Source organism: Salvelinus sp. IW2-2015, linkage group LG22 (genome assembly GCF_002910315.2).
Source record: "Salvelinus sp. IW2-2015 linkage group LG22, ASM291031v2, whole genome shotgun sequence".
Lineage (NCBI taxonomy): Eukaryota > Metazoa > Chordata > Actinopteri > Salmoniformes > Salmonidae > Salvelinus > Salvelinus sp. IW2-2015.
The window spans coordinates 17,199,595-17,220,718 of NC_036862.1; the positions used below are offsets into that span (position 1 = coordinate 17,199,595).

General features: G+C 43.3%; 1 protein-coding gene across 1 annotated transcript in view; it reads left to right on the forward strand.

The window, feature by feature from the left end:
- The window catches only part of LOC111949766 (A-kinase anchor protein SPHKAP), a gene marked incomplete at its 5' end in the record, with an annotated part of 49,889 nt that overhangs the window by 15,496 nt on the left and 13,269 nt on the right, over positions 1-21,124 (forward strand). Inside the window, 4 exons of the mRNA XM_023967117.2 lie at positions 13,682-13,741; positions 14,111-14,254; positions 15,225-15,477; positions 17,433-20,928. Of these exons, the coding sequence (XP_023822885.1) occupies positions 13,682-13,741; positions 14,111-14,254; positions 15,225-15,477; positions 17,433-20,928 (3,953 nt within the window). The remainder of the gene's footprint in view (positions 1-13,681; positions 13,742-14,110; positions 14,255-15,224; positions 15,478-17,432; positions 20,929-21,124) is intronic.

The following is a 21,124-nucleotide window of genomic DNA, read 5'->3' on the forward strand; positions in this document are numbered from 1 at the left end:
CATGTCCTGCATGTACAGGGACATGGCAGCAATTGCAAGCATAAAGACATTTACACAACACTGGATTCCTTCAACGAAAGGAACATCCTCGTATGGGAGGAGTGGGTCACTTATCTGTACTATTAAACAAAGAAATGCAAAAGATGGGTCCACTGAAGAGAAGGACGTGAGGATATGTGTTTCTGAGAAGTGGCATACCTCCATTGAAAAGCTGGTGGACCTCCACACAGGACCACCTCTCAAACTTCTCCATACACATTTATAACAATCAAGCACCAGTTTGAAAGCGACTGAGGAGATTGAGACGAAGACCCTGACCAGGAATGATTGTAGTGGTTCACATAGACTACAGTGAGAACTATGCTTGTAAATACATCAGGGAAATTAAAATAAAACTCACTTTGGAGGTGGCAACCAGCAGGTAACCACTCCATACTGGAGTTATCTATCTCGTGTGGGCAGGTGGAGTCATTTGCATCGCTGTCCAGCCTGTCTTCAGCACGACGCCACAGCTCACATGAGCTCACCTTGACCCAGTACTGAGGAGCATACAGAGGAGCATCCAAATGCCAGGAACATCCACTTCATCTCAGATGGGCCACATCTCAATATCGAATAGAACCAACTTTTATCTAGCCTCAAAGTGCGTTCTGCGAGGGATTTAAGCATGTAACATGGATTTCACGGAGGCGTCCATGGAAAGGGTGCTCCTGGTGAGTGGAAAACCTGGCTTGATAGAATTGTGTCCTTATGGTACTAGCATACCAGATGCCAACACTCTCTTTGAACAGCTGAATCTCATTCATCTGTGAGGCTCTTCAAAATAACAGGAGGACATCAAAGTGGCAATTAGTACGTACCGCCGTACCTGAAGGCAGATTGATGGGACGATGAGAATTCATCAGGTGAGTTTTAACTGAATGTCTGTTAAAACAACAACCCTTATTTCTTACCTGGGTTCCTAGAGGGAATATTCTGTAAACTGTAAACCAAGAGAATGGTTTAAAAACTGAAGTAAATTGAGTATTAAAATGTAGTTAATTACTGTTCATATGCTATGAATGTATAATGGGTGTTACTAAAAGAGATAAACTAATACTTACCTGGGTTCCCGATGTGAACGGAAATTAGAAAGATATTGGGATTCATTGGATTTCTAGAAGTTTCGTCAGTATGTGTGTAAAGTGTAAAGATGCAAACAGTGCTTCAATAAAAGTTTTATTCTCTTGCTTTGTATACAAGCATTTAGATGTTCTGCATCATATTAGCCTTGAGCATCATTCTCTACTTGTGACATATTTTTGCTTCAGTATGTATACTAATATCAATAATGGATGAATGTGTATGTCTGAGTTTAATGTCTGATGAATTTTGCCTAAAATATATTTATTCTCCTTAAGCTGACATCGCAAAACCAGGCCTTATCCAAACCGATAAGTTTTTTTATTTTTTTTATTTAACCATTTATCTTAACCAGGAAGGGCTCCATTGAGATTTGAAAATTTCTTTTCAAGAGCGCTTCCTGGCAAGATAGGCATACCAAGTCATTACAAAATCACAGACAAACAACATGAAAACTACAAAGTAATCTAATAAAAACCATAGAATTCACAAGAGTATAACAAAATCATAAAACAGAAAATTAAAAAGATTTGATAGGTCAGAATCAGTCTCAAGATCATTCATCAGTGATTTAAAAAATACCAAATCGCGGACAAGTTCTTCAGTTATAAAAACTATTTGTAAGGCGTCCAAGTGATGGCGCAGAGTACATAAAGCCTTTTACCAAATTCAATTCGGACATTTGGAACAGTTAGCAGGATAAAGTCCAGCGACGAACGAGGAGTACCCACCACATTCTATTAACAATAAAAATGCCCAAATAAAAGCAAGTAAACCCAAAATGGCTTGTAAATAAAAGTATACCAGTGACTGAGCCTACGGAGTGACTAGAAAGGCCAGCCAACCATGGTATACAAAGTACAGTGGGCGTAAGGGTTTTGCAGTTTAAAAAAATCTCAAAGCGCCAGGTAGAAGGGGTGTCAATTGATCTCAAACCACTAGTGGGAAGCATTCATATAAAATATCTCCCATAGTCTAGTAAAGGATAAATGTACTAGCCTCCTTCTGGCTTCAAAAGAAAAACAGGCTTATTCCTAAAATCAAATCCCAATTTCAGCTTATATTTTTTGTAAGTTGTTGAATATGCAATTTAAAAGACAGGCCGTCCATCAATTAAAATTCCAAGATATTTATATGAGGTTACAGTCTATAGGTGAAAGGTTTCAGAGTAATAATAGGTGAAAGGTTCAGAGGTCTATTTCTTGATTTAGAAAACACTATTAGTTTAGTTTTTGTCAGTATTGAGGATAAGCTTCAATTGACACAAGGTATGTTGAACAGTATAAAAAGCAGTTTGCAAGTTCTGGAAAGCTTTTGTAAGAACGAGGCACAACAGTAGAATAACAGTATCATCAGCATAAAAATGAAGTTGCGCATTTTGGACATTTTTGTCTAATTATTTATATAAATAGTGAATAAGAGAGGACCAAGTACAGAGCCTTGGGGCACACCATTACAACAGACAAATTTAACAGACATGAGCCCATCAAATTGAGGTGCACTGAGTTCTATTTAGACAGTAGTTAGGAGGCTAATGCAAACTGCATGATCCGAAAGACCTACACTCGACAATCTCTGCCTTAGTATAGCATGATCAACTGTATCAAAAAGCCTTAGAGAGGTCAATAAAAAGTGAGACACAGTGCTGTTTTTTTGTCAAGGGCTTCAGTGATATCATTAAAAACCTTCATGGCTGCTGTAATTGTGCTATGCTTCTTCCTGAAGCCCGATTGTACATTGATAAAATAGAGTTAGTAAATAAAACTATTTTAGCTGTTCACTCACAAGGGTTTCAAGGATTTTCACCAGGGTGACAGCTTTGAGATTGGCCTACAATTATTTAAAAGAGTTGGATCTCCCTCTTTTAAAAGTGGAGTACAAATGCTGATTTCCAGATCTTTTGGAATGTCATTACATTCCAGGGTTAGAATTGAACAGATATGTAAGTGGTTCAGTTATGAAATCAGCTGCCAGATTTTAAAAAGAGCAGGATCCAGGAAGATCAGGACTTGCAGGCTTTCTCTGATCTAAGGATTTCAAGGCTTTCTGTACCACCCTGCACTGAGAATGGCAAAAAGCTAAAAGTTGACCAGCTCTCACTGGTTCAACCACACAGGGTTGTACAAAGACAGAGGACACTGAATCAAACAGCCTACCAGATGATACAAAGTGCTCATTGAAACCAATTCAGCATTTCAGTTTTGTCTATATACAGCAACAAAGTCCTTCAATACACATGACGGTAATTCATTAACATCACTGTTTCCAGACATAGACTTAATAGCCTTCCAAAACTTTTAGGGTCATTCAGGTTATCAGTGGTAACAGATATAAACTATTCACACTTGGCCTTCCTGAGAAGAAAATAACACTTATTTCGTAACTGCCTAAAAAATAAGCCAATCAGCATCAAACATGATTTCCTTGCTTTAGGCCAGGCTAGATTACGTTCGTGAATAATACACGACAACTCAGAAGAAAACCATGGATATCCCACCCTTTAAACCCTGAACCTGCGGAATGGGCATGTCTGTTTACTATTTGGAAAAACATAAATGAAAGAATTTCCAGGCAGTTTCCACATCAGGGAAAACTCAATCTTGCTCCAGTCAAAATAAATCAAAATCATGAAAGAAAGCCTGCTCATTAAAACACTTCAAATTTCTCTTACGAATAAAGTGGGTTTGTCTTAGGAACCTTAATATTTCTAACAGCAACAACAGCACAATGGTCACTTTAAAGGTCCTGCTTTTGTGATTATGCTGTGGATGCTTCAGTTCAAAAATAATTTGATCTTCCGAGACAACGTGGAGTCAGAAAAGGAGAATGCTGAGCCAGTTTTGGAATGGGAAAGTGGGGTCCTCGTATAATATGACAGAGACTGTTCCCTGGCACAATCACACAGGTATGTACAAATATTGGTGGTATGGACATGTCATTTTGTTTGATGATACATCCTGAGTCCTATTAAATCTTTTTTTGTTTTACTATTCTTTCCAGATTAGAAATGGTCAATATGAGGTTGACACTATGAGTTGTGCTGGAGCGAACACATTTGTAATTCCCATCCATCAGATTTGAGGGAGAAAAAGTTGGTACTACTTTGACGACAGAAAAGCCCATCATCCCAGAGCCACAACCTGCCACACTCCTCAGCTCGACCACTTCTGTTGTTGCCTGAGTTTCTGGGCAAAGTACACAAACAAACGTGTGTAAAACACTGGATTGGAAGGGGATAGAGAGGGTAGCAGGGGTGCTAAACTAGACTGTGATGGTTACCGCCATAACAGCGCCAGGTGCACGCTACCTCCAAGATGATTCCAATACACGTGAAGCGGAGGGCCAATTTAACCCCCTGGAGTGCGAATTAACTGATTTTTCTACTAGTGCATTATCCTGCTTGTACCACAGCTACCTTACCAAAGTAATTAATCACAATCGTTTTGAAGTTTAGAAACAATGTATATGAGACACAACAATCAACATTGGGGGGAAAAGTAGTACTGCTCCCAAACTGAACTGGACTATTTCCATGAATTAGAAGTGTATGGTGTGCACAGTATGGATAGGGATCATGTTGTCATGTGCCGTGGTTAAAATTGTTTACGTGTGTTTTTAGAATACTGTGTCTAATGTTGTCCTGTTTTAGTTACTGTCTATATGGTTGTCCTGTTTAGTACTTTCTAATGTTTCTGTTATACTTGTTCTAATGTTGTCCTGTTTAGTACTGTTCTAATGTTGTCCTGTTTAGTACTGTTCTAATGTTGTCCTACTGTTTAGTACACTGTTCTATAATGTTGTCCTGTTTAGTACTTCTAATGTTGTCCTGTTTAGTACTGTTCTAATGTGTCCTGTTTAGTACTGTTGCCTAATGTTGTTCGTACTGTTTTATGCCGTTATACTGTTCTAATGTTGTCCTGGTTTAGTACTTTCTAATGTTGTCCTGTTTAGTACTGTTCTAATGTTGTCCTGTTTAGTACTGTTCTAATGTTTGTCCTGTTTAGTACTTGTTCTAATGTTGTCCTGCTTATACTGTTCTAATGTTGTCTTTTAGTACTGTTTAATGTTTTTGTATGTTGTTTCTTTTTATGTGTTCTCTGTATTTTATGTACTTTAAGCACTGCAAAATTAATTGATTGAACTTTAATCCATGATTTTTGCCAATATTATCTCATTGTATTTTCTACATTAAATGTAATGTTTTTTAACCATACCTCAGTCTTAGTATACTTATTATCATTATCAAACCTATATATCATTACCGCAACAGGTGTTCATTTTAATGTTTAATTTAATGAATGGAAATATAGTAGTTTGCTTTTAAATGCATGTGCAGAATCCTACGTTATGTTATTTCAGGTTGCCACATAATTTTGAAAATATGTCAGTTTCAATGAAATATCAAAAAATATTGGTTGTAGATTTGCGGAAGGTGTTGGGGTAAGGAGAGAAATCAGTCAAAATAAAATAACAATGTTAATTAAAAAATAATAATTATTTCAGCATTTTACAGTACTGTGCATGCCTGTTAGTAACTCAATTTTTAAAACATTTGAAAATGTATTAGCTTTCCTAATGGTCTTGACGTTTTCAGACAGTTGCGGTAATGAGATTTTTAAGGACTTGTTTGGAAAATATGTTCAAAAAGGTGTTAAATTGTCAGTAAATGTTTTTAAATTAACGCTCACAAACACTTCAGACCTTGTTATTATCTTTTTAAAGAGTTGTTTGAAATCTTTGAAACCAAGATTTCGTGAGAATCACCCCCATATATTTTTTGGGTAAATATATAATCTATATACATACACGTACCCATATACAAATATATATATACATAAACATTTATTCATTAACACATACATCAATAACATACATACAGTTATAAGTCAGAAGTTTCCATACACTTAGGTTGGAGTCATTAAAACTAGTTTTCAACCACTCCACAAATTTCTTGTTAACAAACTATAGTTTTGGCATGGACACACGTAATTTTTTCAAAAATTGTTTACAGACAGTTATTTTCACTATAACTCACTGTATCACAATTCTTATGGGTCAGAAGTTTACATACCACTAAGTTGACTGTGCCATTAAACAATGCATGGCTTTAGAAGCTTTGGTAGGCTAATTGACATAATTTGAGTCAATTGGAGGTGTACCTGTGGATGTATTTCAAGGCCTACCTTCAAACTCAGTGCTCTCTTGCTTGACATCATGGGAAAATAAATCAGCCAAGACCTCAGCATTTTTTCAGACCTCTCACAAGTCTGATTCATCCTTGGGAGCAATTTCCAAACGCCTGAAGGTACCACGTCTCTCTACACAACACATAGTACGCAAGTATAACAACATGGCCACCGAGCGTATACCGCTCAGCGACGTTCTGTCTCCTAGAGATGAACGACTTTGGTGCGAAAAGTGCAAATCAATCCATGAACGAAAACTGAAGCCGAGGAAACAGGTACAACAGTATCTATTATCACAGTAAAACGAGTCCTCTATATAACATAACTGAAAGGCCTCAGCAGGAAGAAGCCACTGCTCCAAAACCGCAATAAAAAAGCCAGACTACGGTTGCAACTGCACATGGGGACAAAGATTGTACTTTTTGAGAAATGCCCTCTGGTCTGATGAAACAAAAATAGAACTGTTTGGCCATAATGACCATCTTTATGTTTGGAGGAAAAAGGGGGATGCTTGCAAGCCGAAGAACACCATCCCAACTGTGAAAAATGGCTTAAGGGACAAAAAAGTTCAAGGTTTTGAGTGTGCCATTACAAAGCCCTGACCTTGATCCTATAAAAAATGTGTGCGCCAGAACTGAAAAAGCGTGTGTGAGCAAGGAGGCCTACACAACCTGACCTCAGCTTTACACCACGCTCTGTGCCCAGGAGCATTGGAGCCAAAATTCACCAACTCATTCGCTGCGAGACGGCTGGCTTGTGGAAGGCTACCCGAAACGTTTGACCCAAGTTAAACAATTTAAAGGCAATGCTACCAAATACTAATTGGGTGTATGTGAACTTCTGACCCACTGGGAATGTGATGAAGGAAATAAAAGCTGAATAAATAATTCTCTCTACTATTATTATGACATTTCACATTCTTAAAATAAAGTGGTGATCCTAACTGACCTAAGACAGTGAATTTTTACTAGGATTAAATGTCAGGAATTGTGAAAACTGAGTTTAAATGTATTTGGCTAAGGTGTATGCAAACTTCCGACTTCAACTGTACATATCCACACTTTTTTTTAAATATACCTTTAATATTCCCCGCAAACCCTACCACGCCTTCCCCAATTGGAGTAAACTAATAAACAATAACACTTAGGCTTCTACCTTCAGTTTATACATATTATACATATTTTATAGACACAATCTATTTTACAATATTTGTTTGTTTTTAGTCTTGGCTTTCCTCTATTTCTGACGTCCATCCACTTTGATATTCTATTTGTAACTGCTATTTCACAAAAGTTCTGAACCTACATACATTTTACAGACTCCATATGTTTTACATTTGTRATCTTGTTGTTAATTAGTCCCACCCATCCCTCTTAACAACATCCATTTTGGATTTCTATTTGCCATATATTTTTCAACTGTGCTGTGATGCTTCACAAAAGTACTGAACCTTTCTATTCTCATAGTTTCTACAAATTGTAAATTAAAGATAAACATTTTTGCTAAAATAATTATTATATTATTGATCGATTGACTATGACTTTTCAAATCACCCAGTATTGCTATCTGCAGCGTTAGTTCTAGGTAAATGTTGCAATTCTTCAACCATTCCTGGACCTGTGTGTCACGGCCGTTGAATGAAGAGGACCAAAGCGCAGCGTGGTGAGCGTACATATTCCTTTTTATTAGGATGACGCCGACAAAAACAATAAACAATACAAAAACGACCGTGAAGCTTAAGACTATAGTGCCACAAACAAAGACATTTTCCCACACTGAAAGGAGGGAAAGGGCTACCTAAGTATGGTTCCCAATCAGAGACAACGATAGACAGCTGTCCCTGATTGAGAACCATACCCGGCCAAAACATCTGTGTTAGCTGCATGTGTGACATAACTCCTGCAGTCCTATTTATGATATAATGTACAAAGATTATACCTTTTTTTTTATCTAAAAATATATATTTTTTATCATGTGGAATATATTACCTGAACGTGTTTTTATACCTTTTTCATACATTTGTTGAAGTTGATTGTCAATTAGGTAATTAGGTTTGCGAAGGGTTTGTGATGCATTCTGGGTAATGGGTATTGCTACAAGAGGCATGTCATTGCGTTGTTTGTAGTACAAGACAGATAGGGAGGAAAAAGATGACGGAAGTGGATGCTGAGTTCGAATCAAGCAGCATGTCGAGAAAAGTTGGTGAAGATTAATGTTCTGAGTGGACAACAGTAGTAGCGAAAACTGGAACAAAAAGGAAATTGTCTAAAATTGGAGTGGAGGATACGTGCACAGTATGAATGATAATCAATTGCTTCTTGTTGGGTTGCGTTTGTTGAGGAGGATGCATATGTGGGAAACCTGTTTCAGGTGTGAAATGGTAAAGTATGCGCTGGGAAAAGTGGAGTCTGTCAGTGACCAGGAGTGGTATTCTTTTGATTAATTGTATTTCTGAAGAACAGAGGAAGATTGCAGTGAGCCTCAAAAGAATCGGAACAACAGAAGTTTTGTGTTTTGAACTTCAGAGTAGAGAACCTGWCAAAGGAGTCATCTCAGGGGTGACGACAGATGATCGGGTTGAATACCGGAAGAAAATTCCTGAAGGGGTTGGTGCCCGGTGTCTGACCCGCTGGGTGAATTGTTTTTTGATAAAGAGCAAATACCCATGCATGTGAAGCTTGGTTTTATAAGATACGCTGTAAGAGCCTTTGTCCCCGAACCATTGCTGTGTAAGAATTGTGAAGGATTTGGCCATGTTTCAAGTGTGTGCAAACGGACAGAGTATATTGAAGAATGGTGTGTAGAAAGATGACGGTGTTGCAATTGTGGTGGGAATTATGATCGGGAGTTCCTGGAGTGCCCTGTAAGGGTGAAGYAGATRGAGGTGGCAAAAGTTAGAGAGGTCAATCAAATCTCCTATGCGATTAAAAGAATTGAGAAAACAAGTGATGCTAGTGAAGATATGGTAGTGGACACACCACAGCCTGTAGTAAATGGTTTCTGGCAGGTAAAAGATACCCTGTGTGCTACAAAGTTTGATTTTGTGTCATTCATTGCCACAGTTATGCTGTATGGCACAAGTCTCAAAGAAGTCTAAGAAACTGGACATTATTGTGGCTGCGGCAGAAAAGTTTTGCGGTTTACATCTGAAGACTTTCACGGGGTTCTGGCACCAGAAGACCCGCCCTCCCAGGTTCCCCTTGAGCCTGTGTAGGGATCAAATCTGCAAGATCCAAGCCTGGGTTTTCTTTTGTTCYAGCTATTTTTGATTCCGATTAGTTTATTAGGCCTACCTTTTGTTCATTGTCCTGTTTATTTTGGGGGGAAATATTTGTACAGTTTTCGCCTGCTTATCTTCACGTTTGCTAATAAAAATTAACTCTGGGCAAGTCTAGATTTGTTGTTGCCTCCTCACTGTTAAATTCCTACTGCATTGCAAAACAGACAAAAACAGTCAGGAAGGGACTACCCAAAAATTGTATCTATGGCAAAATGTTTCGCTACAGTGTTTTCTAATGAATAAATACCAGCATGTTAACTGAGACAGAGAGGAAAGTGTAGTTGTATTGTTTTTACTCTAAACTGTCCACCACTGTTTGCCTCATGGCTCCTCGCTGCAACAATCACCAGGACGCCGCCTCAGCAGMGGCACAACACGAGAGGAAATGCACACATACAGRACCAGTCAAAATMTTGTACCAGTCAAAAAGGGTTTTTCTTTATTTTTACTATTTTCTACATTGTAGAATACAAGTGTTGATGTCTTCACTATGATATAGCACATATGGAATCATGTAGTAACCCAAAAAGTGTTAAACAAATCAAAATATATTTTATATTCTTCAAAGTAGCCACCCTTTACCTTGATGACAGCTTTGCACACTCTTGGCATTCTCTCAACCAGCTTCACCTGGAATGCTTTTCCAACCGTCTTGAAGAAGTTCCCACATATTGTATGCTGAGCACATTTTGGCTGCTTTTCCTTCACTCTGTGGTCCAACTCATCCCAACCAACTCAGTTGGGTTGAGGTTGGGTGATTGTGGAAGCCAGGTCATCTGATGCAGCACTGCATCACTCTCCTTCTTGGTCAAATAGCCTTTACACAGCCTGGAGGTGTGTTGGTTCATTGTCCTTTTGAAAAACAGCACTAAGTGCAAACCAGTTGGGATGGCGTATCGCTGCAGAATGCTGTGGTAGCCTTGCTGGTTAAGTCTGCCTTGTATTCTAAATAAATCACAGACAGTGTCACCAGCAAAGCACCCCCACACCATCATACCTCCTCCTCCTTGCTTCACGGTGGGAACCACACTTGGAGATCATCCACTCACCTACTTTGTGTCTCACAAAGACACGGCGGTTAAAACCAAAAATCTCTCATTTGGACTCATCAGAACAAAGGACAGATTTCCACCGGTCTAATGTTCATTGCTCATGTTTCTTTGCCCAAGCAAGTCTCTTCTTCTTATTGGTGTCCTTTAGTAGTGGTTTCTTTGCAGCAATTCAACCATGTAGGCCTGATTCACGCAGTCTCCTCTGAACAATTGATGTTGAGATGTCTGTTACTTGAACTCTGTGAAGCATTTATTTGGGCTGCAATTTCTGAGGCTGGTAACTGTAATGAACTTATCCTCTGCAGCAGAGGTATCTCTGGGTCTTCCTTTCCTGTGACGGTCCTCATGAGAGCCAGTTTCATCATAGCACTTGATGGTTTTTGCGACTGCACTTGAAGAAACTTTCAAAGTTCTTGAAATGTTACAGATTGAATGACCTTCATGTATTTAAGTAATGATGGACTGTCATTTCCCTTTGCTTATTTGAGCTGTTCTTGCCATAATATGGACTTGGTATTTGACCTCTACCTTGTCACAACACAACTGATTGGCACAAACTCATTAAGAAGCAAAGAAATCGAATACCTCATGAAGCCGGTAGAGAGAATGTCAAGAGTGTGCAAAGCTGTCATCAAGGCAAAGGGTGGCTACTTTGAAGAATATAAAATATAAAATATATTTTGATTTGTTTAACACTTTTTTGGGTTACTACATGATTCCATATGTGTTATTTCATAGTTTTGATGTCTTTACTACTATTCTACAATGTAGAATATAGTTAAAATAAAGAAAAACCCTTGAATGAGTAGGTCTGTCCAAACTTTTGACTGGTAATGTAGATAAATTATGAGCTAAAATTGCAACATTTATCATTAGGCCCGGGATGATACCAGTATCACAATACTCGTTCGTATCGTGGCAAGGAAACTAAACACGAAGCGGATTTAACTTCTTTAAGAAAACAGCCCTATTGCACACACTGCAAATATTAAGTTCTGCTTTTCTGATGTATCAAATACTTATGTCATGCAATAAAATGCAAATTAATTACTTAAAAATCATACAATGTGATTTTCTGGACTTTTGTTTTAGATTCCGTCTCTCACAGTTGAAGTGTACCTATGATAAAAATGACAGACCTCTACATGCTTTGTAAGTAGGAAAACCTGCAAAATCGGCAGTGTATCAAATACTTGTTCTCCCCACTGTATGTAATAATGTAAACAGGGGTGAAATGGTGAAAGTGCAATGTTCTGTGTTGTTTCACTCCGGTGGACATTTTGACTCTCCTGATAAAGAGCGCCACTCCAATTTTCAAGCTGCTCCCGCCATTTTGTTTCCTCCGTTTAATTCTGTCCCCTTTTCAGCTTTGGGGTGGTTAGCTCACTGTTTCATCCTATAGGCTACTTTTTATGAAAGATCAATGAAATAGGCAGAAATGATGTAGAAAACATGGYTAAAGTGCAAGATTCCTTTGTAAAAGAGGGAAATAAAAAAAATCAAATCCACTCATAACAGAGACTAACATCCATGATGTCACAGAGTAACAAACTACAGATTCAGCCTGATTGGCAGACAGAACAGTTTTATCTCTAAGCTGATTGGGCCATTCGATCCAGTTCCAGTCGCTGCATCATTTACCTCTGTTTGTATTTCTCCTTCTGCTTCTCTTTTGATGTTAGTCAGAAGCGTCCATGCCCTCTTCACCCCGAGAAGACCCATTAACATGGAACATGGACACGAGTGCCACGGAAAAGAAAAGAGGAAGGGGAAAAAACATGGTGGGGAGCAGGGGAATAAGATGCTGAATATAGCCCACAGGCAAACCAGACAGTCATATTAGTCTAATTGACATGTGTGAGGAGAGATGAGAGGCCTACAAGATGGACCCCACAAGCGTTTGTTCTTTTACTTAATTGAGTCACATAGGGAAGTTAATCATAAAGAATAGCTCTTACAGAAACCATATGAATTGTGGGTAGCTAAGCTCTTTGAGCTTTGAGGGCTTTCAGCATGACGTACATCAGAGAGGGTATGTACGATGATCAAGGAGGTTATATCAACCGCTGGGATTTACAATAATTGGTATGTTGATTAATACAGGAAATAGTTTATTTCTCCTCTCTAGAAAATAGATATAATATGTTCTCTGGCTGAAGCGTGGGGGCAGAATATTGGGTTTGGAGAGATGGACCTGGTATGTACAGTGGCAAGAAAAAGTATGTGAACCCTTTGAAATTACCTGGACTTCTGCATAAATTGGTCATAAKATTTGATCTGATTTTCATCTGTCACAACAATAGACAAACACAGTCTGCTTAAACTATCTGTGTTTCTCCAAAGCATTTGTAGCTGAACTTTTACATACCGCACTGGCACGACAGAGTCACACTTATGAAAATCGAAGTTTGACAGGGCGGCCAATCTTCTATGCGTGAACGAACAACATTCGTAGCACTTTGCTGTTCTATAGTCTGGGTCAGCAATTGAAATAYCATACTAATGCAACTATGAATACTTTGGAAAACCCACCCCTGAATGAACAATGGCAAAGCAATTTAGTGAAATTATTCTCCATTCCAAATTGCACCTTATTTCCTTCATTCTTTTGACCAGGGCTAATAGGGGTCTGGTCAAAAGTAATGSACTATATAGGGAATAGGGTTTAATTTGGGACCTATTCAGTAAATTTCTATCAGTCTGTATGTAGGGACTGTCGCTCGCTCCCTGGGGACTGACTGACTGGGTGCCAATTAGCCCTGTTGTGTCCTGCTTATTCWCGCGTTGCCATACCTCCAAAATCACGTCCTGCTAGAGGCTTGTAATGGCCAGTGAGGGCTAACACAGCATGATTGCTTCCTCTGTCAGACGAGTAATCATGCTTTTATCTGGGTAAAGTCAGGTCATTGGAATGGGGAGTAAGGTTGCCTACATCACAGTCAGTATTCTGAACTATTTGATGCTAACCTCTCAGGTCTCACTATGTTTTTTTTGTAGCTTTACATTACCACTGTTCTGAAGCTTTATCCCTCTCATTGCAGGTCTGCTTTGTGAATCTGGACCAGCAGAAGGTGGATCGTCACGACAACAGCTGCGTCAAGGTGTGCTGGGTCCCCTCTTCCCTTGTCATCTTTCTTTTCCCCCCTACCCATGCTTTCCTCTCATATCCTTTCTTCCCTCTCCTCCCTCCCCCTCTCATCTCCTTTACTCCCTCCTCCCCTTTCCTCCCCCTATCCATTAACCCCTCTGCTCCTTCTCTCATCCTCTRTCCTCGCCTCTCCTTTCCTCTCCTCCCGTTCCCCCAGAGTCTTTCTTAACTATCATAAACACTGGCTCTGTTGCCATGGATTCAGGATAATTAGCCTGGGTGTGGGGGGTTGATTTGTTTAGGTAATTAGCAGGTTTGTTCTGGTGATGACTGCCTGTGTGACTGTCATTGTGACTGTGGGCGACGTCTCTCTCTCCTCTAGAAACTGGCCTCAATCTCTCCAGACCTGCCCAAGCTGGTCGACTCTCTGAGCGTGCGACAGCCCAAGGTGAACGAGATCCTGCTGCTCGGCGGTTTGGAGACTCCGGACCCCTCTCACCCTCATCAGTACCCCACCCAAACACAGGTGAGTGCACGCACGCACGCACGCACGCACACACTTCATCTTCCATGTCATTTTATATTAATGGTTTGTTGAGATCCTTCCATCCCAAATCCATCCACTGTCTGACTGTCTCATCAGCTCTGAGTATTACACGAGCAGACAAGGTAGAATGCATCAAACATTGAACTCTTTACCGAGAGACCCATGGGGCGGCGCACAATTGGCCCAGCGTCGTCCGGGTTAGGGGAGGGTTTGGCCGGCAGGGATGTTCCTGTCCCATCGCGCACTAGCGACTCCTGTGGCGGGCCAGGCGCAATGCACGCTGACACGGTTGCCAGGTGTACGGTGTTTCCTCCAACACATTGGTGCGGCTGGCTTCCGGGTTAAGCGGAGGTTGTGTCAAGAAGCAGTGCGGCTTGGTTGGGTTGTGTTTTGGTGGACACACGGCTCTCGACCTTCGCCTCTCCCGAGTCCATACAGAAGTTGCAGCGATGGGACAGGATTGTAACTACCAATTGGATATAACGAAATTGGGGAGAAAAAGGGGTAATAAAAATATAAAATTAATTAAATTAANGTTTTTGCTGCTGATGACTGCCTGTGTGACTATCACAGTGACTGTGGGTGACGTTTCTCTTTCCCCTAGAAACTGGCCTCAATCTCTCCAGACCTGCCCAAGCTGGTTGGCTCTCTGAGCGTGCGACAGCCCAAGGTGAACGAGATCCTGCTGCTCGGTGGTTTGGAGACTCCGGACCCCTCTCACCTTCACCAGTACCCCACCCACACACAGGTGAGCACACACACACACACACACAAACACTTCTTCCTTCTCATTTTATGGTTTGTTGAGATCCCTCCATCCCAATCCATCCACTCATTGACTGACTCGTCAGCTCTGAGTATTACACGAGCAGACAAGGTAGAACTTATCAATGATTGAATTCTTTCCTTCGTGTGTGTGTGTGTGTGTGTATGTGTGTATTGCCTCCAGGGCCAGAGGTGTACAGATGTGTGCCTGGTCCAGTGTGCTGGGGGCCGGCGGCCCACCAGCATCATCTATGAGATCAACAAGTTCCTAATCGGGCTACAGTGGGGTCAGGAGAGGCAGGGGTCCCAGGGGCGGATGATGGCAGGGCAGAGGCTGGATGATGACACCAACCGCTCTTTCTCATCCATAGAGGAGGACTTCCTCACTGCCTCAGAACACCTGGGGGATGACAGCGAGGATGACGGCTTACGAAACGGTGATTTATTCTGATCCTTTTGAATACCCATGTACTGTATTTGAGTTCAATGCATTTTACTGACATATGTGGTGAATATTAAAGTAGAGTAATGTAGTCCTATGTGGCTAAGTTTGAATAGCATGAGGATAGAAAATATGAAAATGTCGATCTCAGTTACTGTTCTAGTTCACTTTTGACAAAAGTGTCTGCTAAATGGGATAAATCATATATTATTTACAAATATACTAATGTGAAGCACTCCTTTTGGGAGGAAAAATCTGACATTTTTGTAAGGTATTACATTATTCAGTAGCCTACTCTCAAACAGGTCAATGCATAGGTGCTGTAACCACTTTTGCCGATAACAACTTCAATAAAAATCWAAGTTGTTATTGATGTAGTGTTATTATAGCGTCTTCAGTATGTACAGTGCATTCGGAAAGTATTCAGATCCCCTTGACTTTTTCCCCCKAAAAATATCGTTACAGCCTGATTATAAAATTGATTAAAAAAAATCTAATTCTCACCAATCACACACAATACCCCATAATGACAAAGTATCGTAACAAAATATGGAAAAAGTCAAGGGGTCTGAATACTTTCCYAATCACCAATAGTCTACATGTTCCTTGAATACTATACTTACCACTGAAGATGTCCCTCGTCTCGTTTCAAAAGGGAACGACAGGCATTCAGCTGTTGTTCTCTTGTTCTCTTGTGCCTGTCAGTCTTCATCTGTAAAAACACTTCTCTGTGGCTGGCTGGCTGTGTAGCTCCTTAGAGCGTTTGTGCCTCGCATYGTGTGCCGTGCAGCTGAGGGCACATACAGTAGAGTAGATCAATGCCTGTCATGATTGAGATTAATATACAGTATATGGCCCTGAGTTTGGCGGTGCTTTTCTGCACAGTGACAAGTCTCCCCTTATCTATAATATGAATCTCCTGTAAGCAGAGATGGGCAGTATTTCTGTTACATGTATTTGGAATACTTATTTGAATTACTTATGAGTATTTTGTCATTTGAATTACACTGGGCTGAATTACACTCCAATATATTTTGTATTTTCAAAATACTGTCATTTATAACGGTTCACATTTTGTGGCCCCRCTTTCACCCTCCATTGCTATCAGAAGTCTGAGAGCACTATAGTGTGATAAAAGCATCTGCTAAATGAACTAAATATAAATGTATATGTAAAAATGACCAATTGCAAAGCATGCTGAGTATTATTCTAATGAGCTCCGCCCCGAAACAATAAACAGCCTGCTTTGCAGTTCATTTTGGTTTGTTCATTTTCACATATGCATTTACATTTTGGTCATTTAGCAGACACGCTTATCCAGAGTGACTTGCTCAACTAAGGTAGTTAAACAACAAGATATCACAGTCATTGCAAGTAAAAATGTTTTTGTAACCGATACTGAGAATTTTGTTGTTCTTCGGGCCGGCTACTTGCAAATGTATTTTTGTATTTTAATTAAATACATTACAAAGCAGTATTTTGTTGTTTATTTTGATACATTGATCTTTATTGCATTTCGTATCTGTATTGTACCCATCCCTGCCTGTATGACTTTAGAACCAACACTGTGTGAAGGTTCTCCTTTGAGTCAATGTACCAGTAATATTCATTATCAGATCAAGCCTCGGATAGGAGGTTGCTCTTTTTTACTTTGCATGGGGGTAAGTTAGCCTGTTCCCAGATCTGTTTGTGTTGTATTGTAGCCTGTGTAGCCAACTCTTATGGTCATTGGTAAGACAGCACAAACATAACTGGGACCAGCTAGGGTTTGGTTGGTAGCTATAGTCATGTTTGAGTGGGTAAATGCTGCTCAGTGAAAGTCTGGTGTTATTGCTAGCTTGGTTAAACCAGAGCTGGATTGTCATCGCTTTTGCTCTGGCACATTGGGAATTTGATGGAAGWACTTTCTAACAGGTCTGGACATGCCTCTCTCTCTCTTTCTCCCCTCAGAGCCASAGTGCAGTGATGTGGCAGAGGACTTGTCAGATGTAGCACACAGTGACAGACCAGTGTGTCAGAGGGGACACCTGGGCCAGCACCAGTGGCAGGACAGCGAGGACTCCGAGGTGACCATCTGCGCCCCCCCAGCCACCAAGAAACGAGGAGGAAGGGCACCGGCGAGAGCTAGCAGTCATCACACCAAGGAGTCGGCTGGCCACTACGCCACCAACCTGGCCGAGTCGGTACTGCAGGACGCCTTCATCCGCCTGTCTCAAGACGAACCTTCCTTCGCTCCTGAGGCCGCTGTGAGCATGTCCCCCGGCAGCCACCACCCCCCCACCGGCCTCGCCTGGACAGGAGCAGAGGAGCCCTGTCGGGCACGCGCCTGCTCTTTCGAGCTCCCCAAGATCGTCATAGTGCAGAGCCCGGATAGCTGTGAGGGCCTGCCAGAGTGGCTGGGTACTCAAGCCTCTCACGTGGCTCTGGAGCATGGTGTTGGTGGTGATGGTGGTACTGCCAGGCAGGTACCGGCGAAACACGGACCAGAGACCCATGACTTCCTCCCTACCACCACTACCACTGGACGCCACCCCACCAAACCCCTGCAGCGAGCCCTGGCATGCGCTGCCAGTGTCATCGGCACCATCTCCAGCCCACAGGTAGCAGAGCAGCTGGCAATGGAGCCAACAGAGGATGACATGGAGAGAGAGGGACAGAGTGACCCTGAGGGCACTGACTACTCCTTCTCCTCAGCCATGTGCGGGATGGCCCAGGTGGCGGGGGCGGTGGCTGTGGTGGAGCTAGCTGAAGAGGCCGGGGAGGTGGTCTGCGAGTCAGAAGACGACTCCACCACCGAGGTCTACTCGGCCGCCTCCGTGGGGCTCCTATCTGCAGCGCAGGCCTCCACAGCTATCACCCTCCACTGCAGCGTGGCTGAGGGGACCAGCATCGAGGCCTTCCGCACCAGCATTGCTGAAGTTCTTCACAAGGAGGCAGCAGGGGTGCTGGCTCAGCCCCAGGACTACAAGAGTGTGGCCCATCTACTGGAGTCCACCCACAACAGGATTGTAGACGGCATCACTTCTCCCAAAAAGTCATGTCTGGACACGATGGACGAGACYGAGGTGGACAATTTCATCAGCGAAGTGGCCGACGGCCTCTTCAAACACGCGTTCGAGAAAGCGAAAAAGAAAAAAGAACTGGAAGGCCCGGGCAAAGACGTCACTGATATCCAGGGCTTTCTGCAGGAGAGCGTGAGCAATGTGCTCTTTGACATCCTTTGTCTCACTTCAAAGCGGATCGGTGACATTTCCAAATGTGATATAGGGTCGTTTGACAGACAAGAGGGTGATGTCGGCTTCAGGGACTACGAGGCGGCCGCCACCACCAAGGAACCATTAAGCCAATTACAGTGCTTCGTTGGCTCCAGCCAGCCCGATAATTGTGAAGCCCAATGGGCAGATAAGACACRCGTCTACTCAGGGATGAGGGAGGAGAAATATGGACTGGAGGAGAGGGAGAGTGAACCTTATGAGTCTCACAGCTCGCCACATATCACAGAGCAGCAGCAGCGCAGACAAGCTCCGACTAAAGTCTCGTCCTCTATTAAGGACTGCTATGACCTCCAGGGCCAGCAGGCCAGAGGAAACATCAGAGAACCTTTTCCAGAGAGCTTAGCCCACCAGGTCTCTTCATCACTGGGCACAGAGAAAAGATGGATAGCCAGTACAGACAGCAGACAGTCTTCACTGACCCCTCAGTCCCCTTTTAGCTCCTCCTCCACAGGGGCCATGGTCTGCCTAAAGATGGACTCAGAGTCCAGAACTACCCCCGTCAACTACTTTGCTGATGATCTGGCCACCACCGTGGTCTCCATGGCCACTGAGCTGGCCGCCATCTGCCTGGAGAACTCCAGTGGGAAGCAGCCGTGGTTCTGTGCCCTGAAGGGTGCAGCCGGCTACTACCCCGAGGGGAGCTACCTGCTGCCCTCCTGTTGCACGGCCCTCCGCAGAAAGGAGGGCCAGAATGGTGGTGTGGCATCCAAAAAGCACCGGCCACCGCGCCTCAGTGAGATCAAGAGGAAGACTGAGGAGCAGCCCGAGTTGATGGAGTGCCTGGTCAACCGCGTGGTGGACGAAACGGTCAACCTGGATGACATGCCCCAAACGCTTGATCCCTTCGCGCTCTTTGCCTCCGAGGTCACCGCCCGCATCATGAACTGCCCCGAGCTCAATGTGGTTGACACTTCCAAGCCCGGCCAGCAGACCCGCAGCCGGCTGCAGTGTGAGCGGTGGAGCCGAGGCAAGGCCGCCAGCTATGAAAGCATCCCAGAGGAGGACGCAGGCCCCCCGGGTACCCCCAACACCCTAGGCCCCGGCAGCCGGCTGGGCCAGAACCTGAGCAGGGGAGGCTCCATCTCCAAGCAGTCCAGCTGCGAGAGCATCACTGACGAGTTCTCCCGCTTCATGGTGAACCAGATGGAGATGGAGGGCCGGGGCTTCGACCTGCTCCTGGACTACTACGCCGGGCAGAACGCCAGCAGCATCCTGGCAGCAGCCGTGCAGCAGGCGGCCACCAAGAAGAACGGCCACCTCAATGTGAGGACCACCTCCTGTCTGTCGAAGCAGTCCAGTACGGAGAGCATCACTGAGGAGTTCTACAGGTTCATGCTCAAAGACATGGACAAGGAGAGCAAAGACTACAGTATGGGCAGAACTAAAGAGTGGAGCAACAGCCTATTGCCTCCATCTCCCAGAACCCTCTTCTGTATCCGTCAGTCCTCCGTGCCGGACAGACGTTTCTCAGACTCCAGGCTGACCGTCAACTCACCCATCAAGGCCAACTCCTTTGACGGCTTTGTCCGCAATGTGCACGGGGACACGCTCAACATCTACCCCACCAACTCAGTACAGGTGTCTGCCACGGGCCTGTGCAAGTCTGACTCCTGTCTGTACCAGAGGGGACAGACGGACCAGATCACTGACATGCTGATCCACGAGACCTGGTCCAGCTCCATTGAGTCCCTGATGCGGAAGAACAAGATCATTGCGGACCCAGAGGACAGCATTGACCTGGTGGATGCAGAGTCCCAGACCCAAGTGCTGCAATATGCCAACCGCCTGGCCGCAGACATCGTGGAAACCGGGAAGTCTGTCCTGCAGGAAGGGGATTGGGCCGGAGGAGGTGGCATGGTGGGGCGACAGCAACACATGCCCGTGGGGGAGAGGAGGAGGGGCTTCAAACAGTCCCGCCCTGGCTGCACTCGMAGCAGAGCCAGTCAGGAGCAACCAGGAGGGGGCGGAGACAGCACATGTACAGCAGCGGGGCCCCCCATAAGGGGACCCAGGGAGGTCCCTGTACCGGTGATCCACATCGAGACAGATCAAAGGGACGATCCAGAGTCTGGGGACCCGGTGGAAAGGGCCGGGCGCCACCCCTGGGACCCAACGCCCCCTGAGGGGACAGCCCAGTGGCGTGCTGAGAGGGCCTCGGTGAGGAGCAACAGGTAAGTCCTCTCTCAGTTCACGTTTCCCCTGTGAGTCAATCCCACCCCCAAATACACAAACAGGCTCTCACAGCTCTTCACAGCAAAGGGGCATCATCAGTGGAGATGAGAGCATCACAAGGCTATCAAAGGCTGCAGGCTCTCAAACTGCTTTTGATGAGAGAGAGAGAGCGAGCAAAGAGTTAAAGAAAGATGA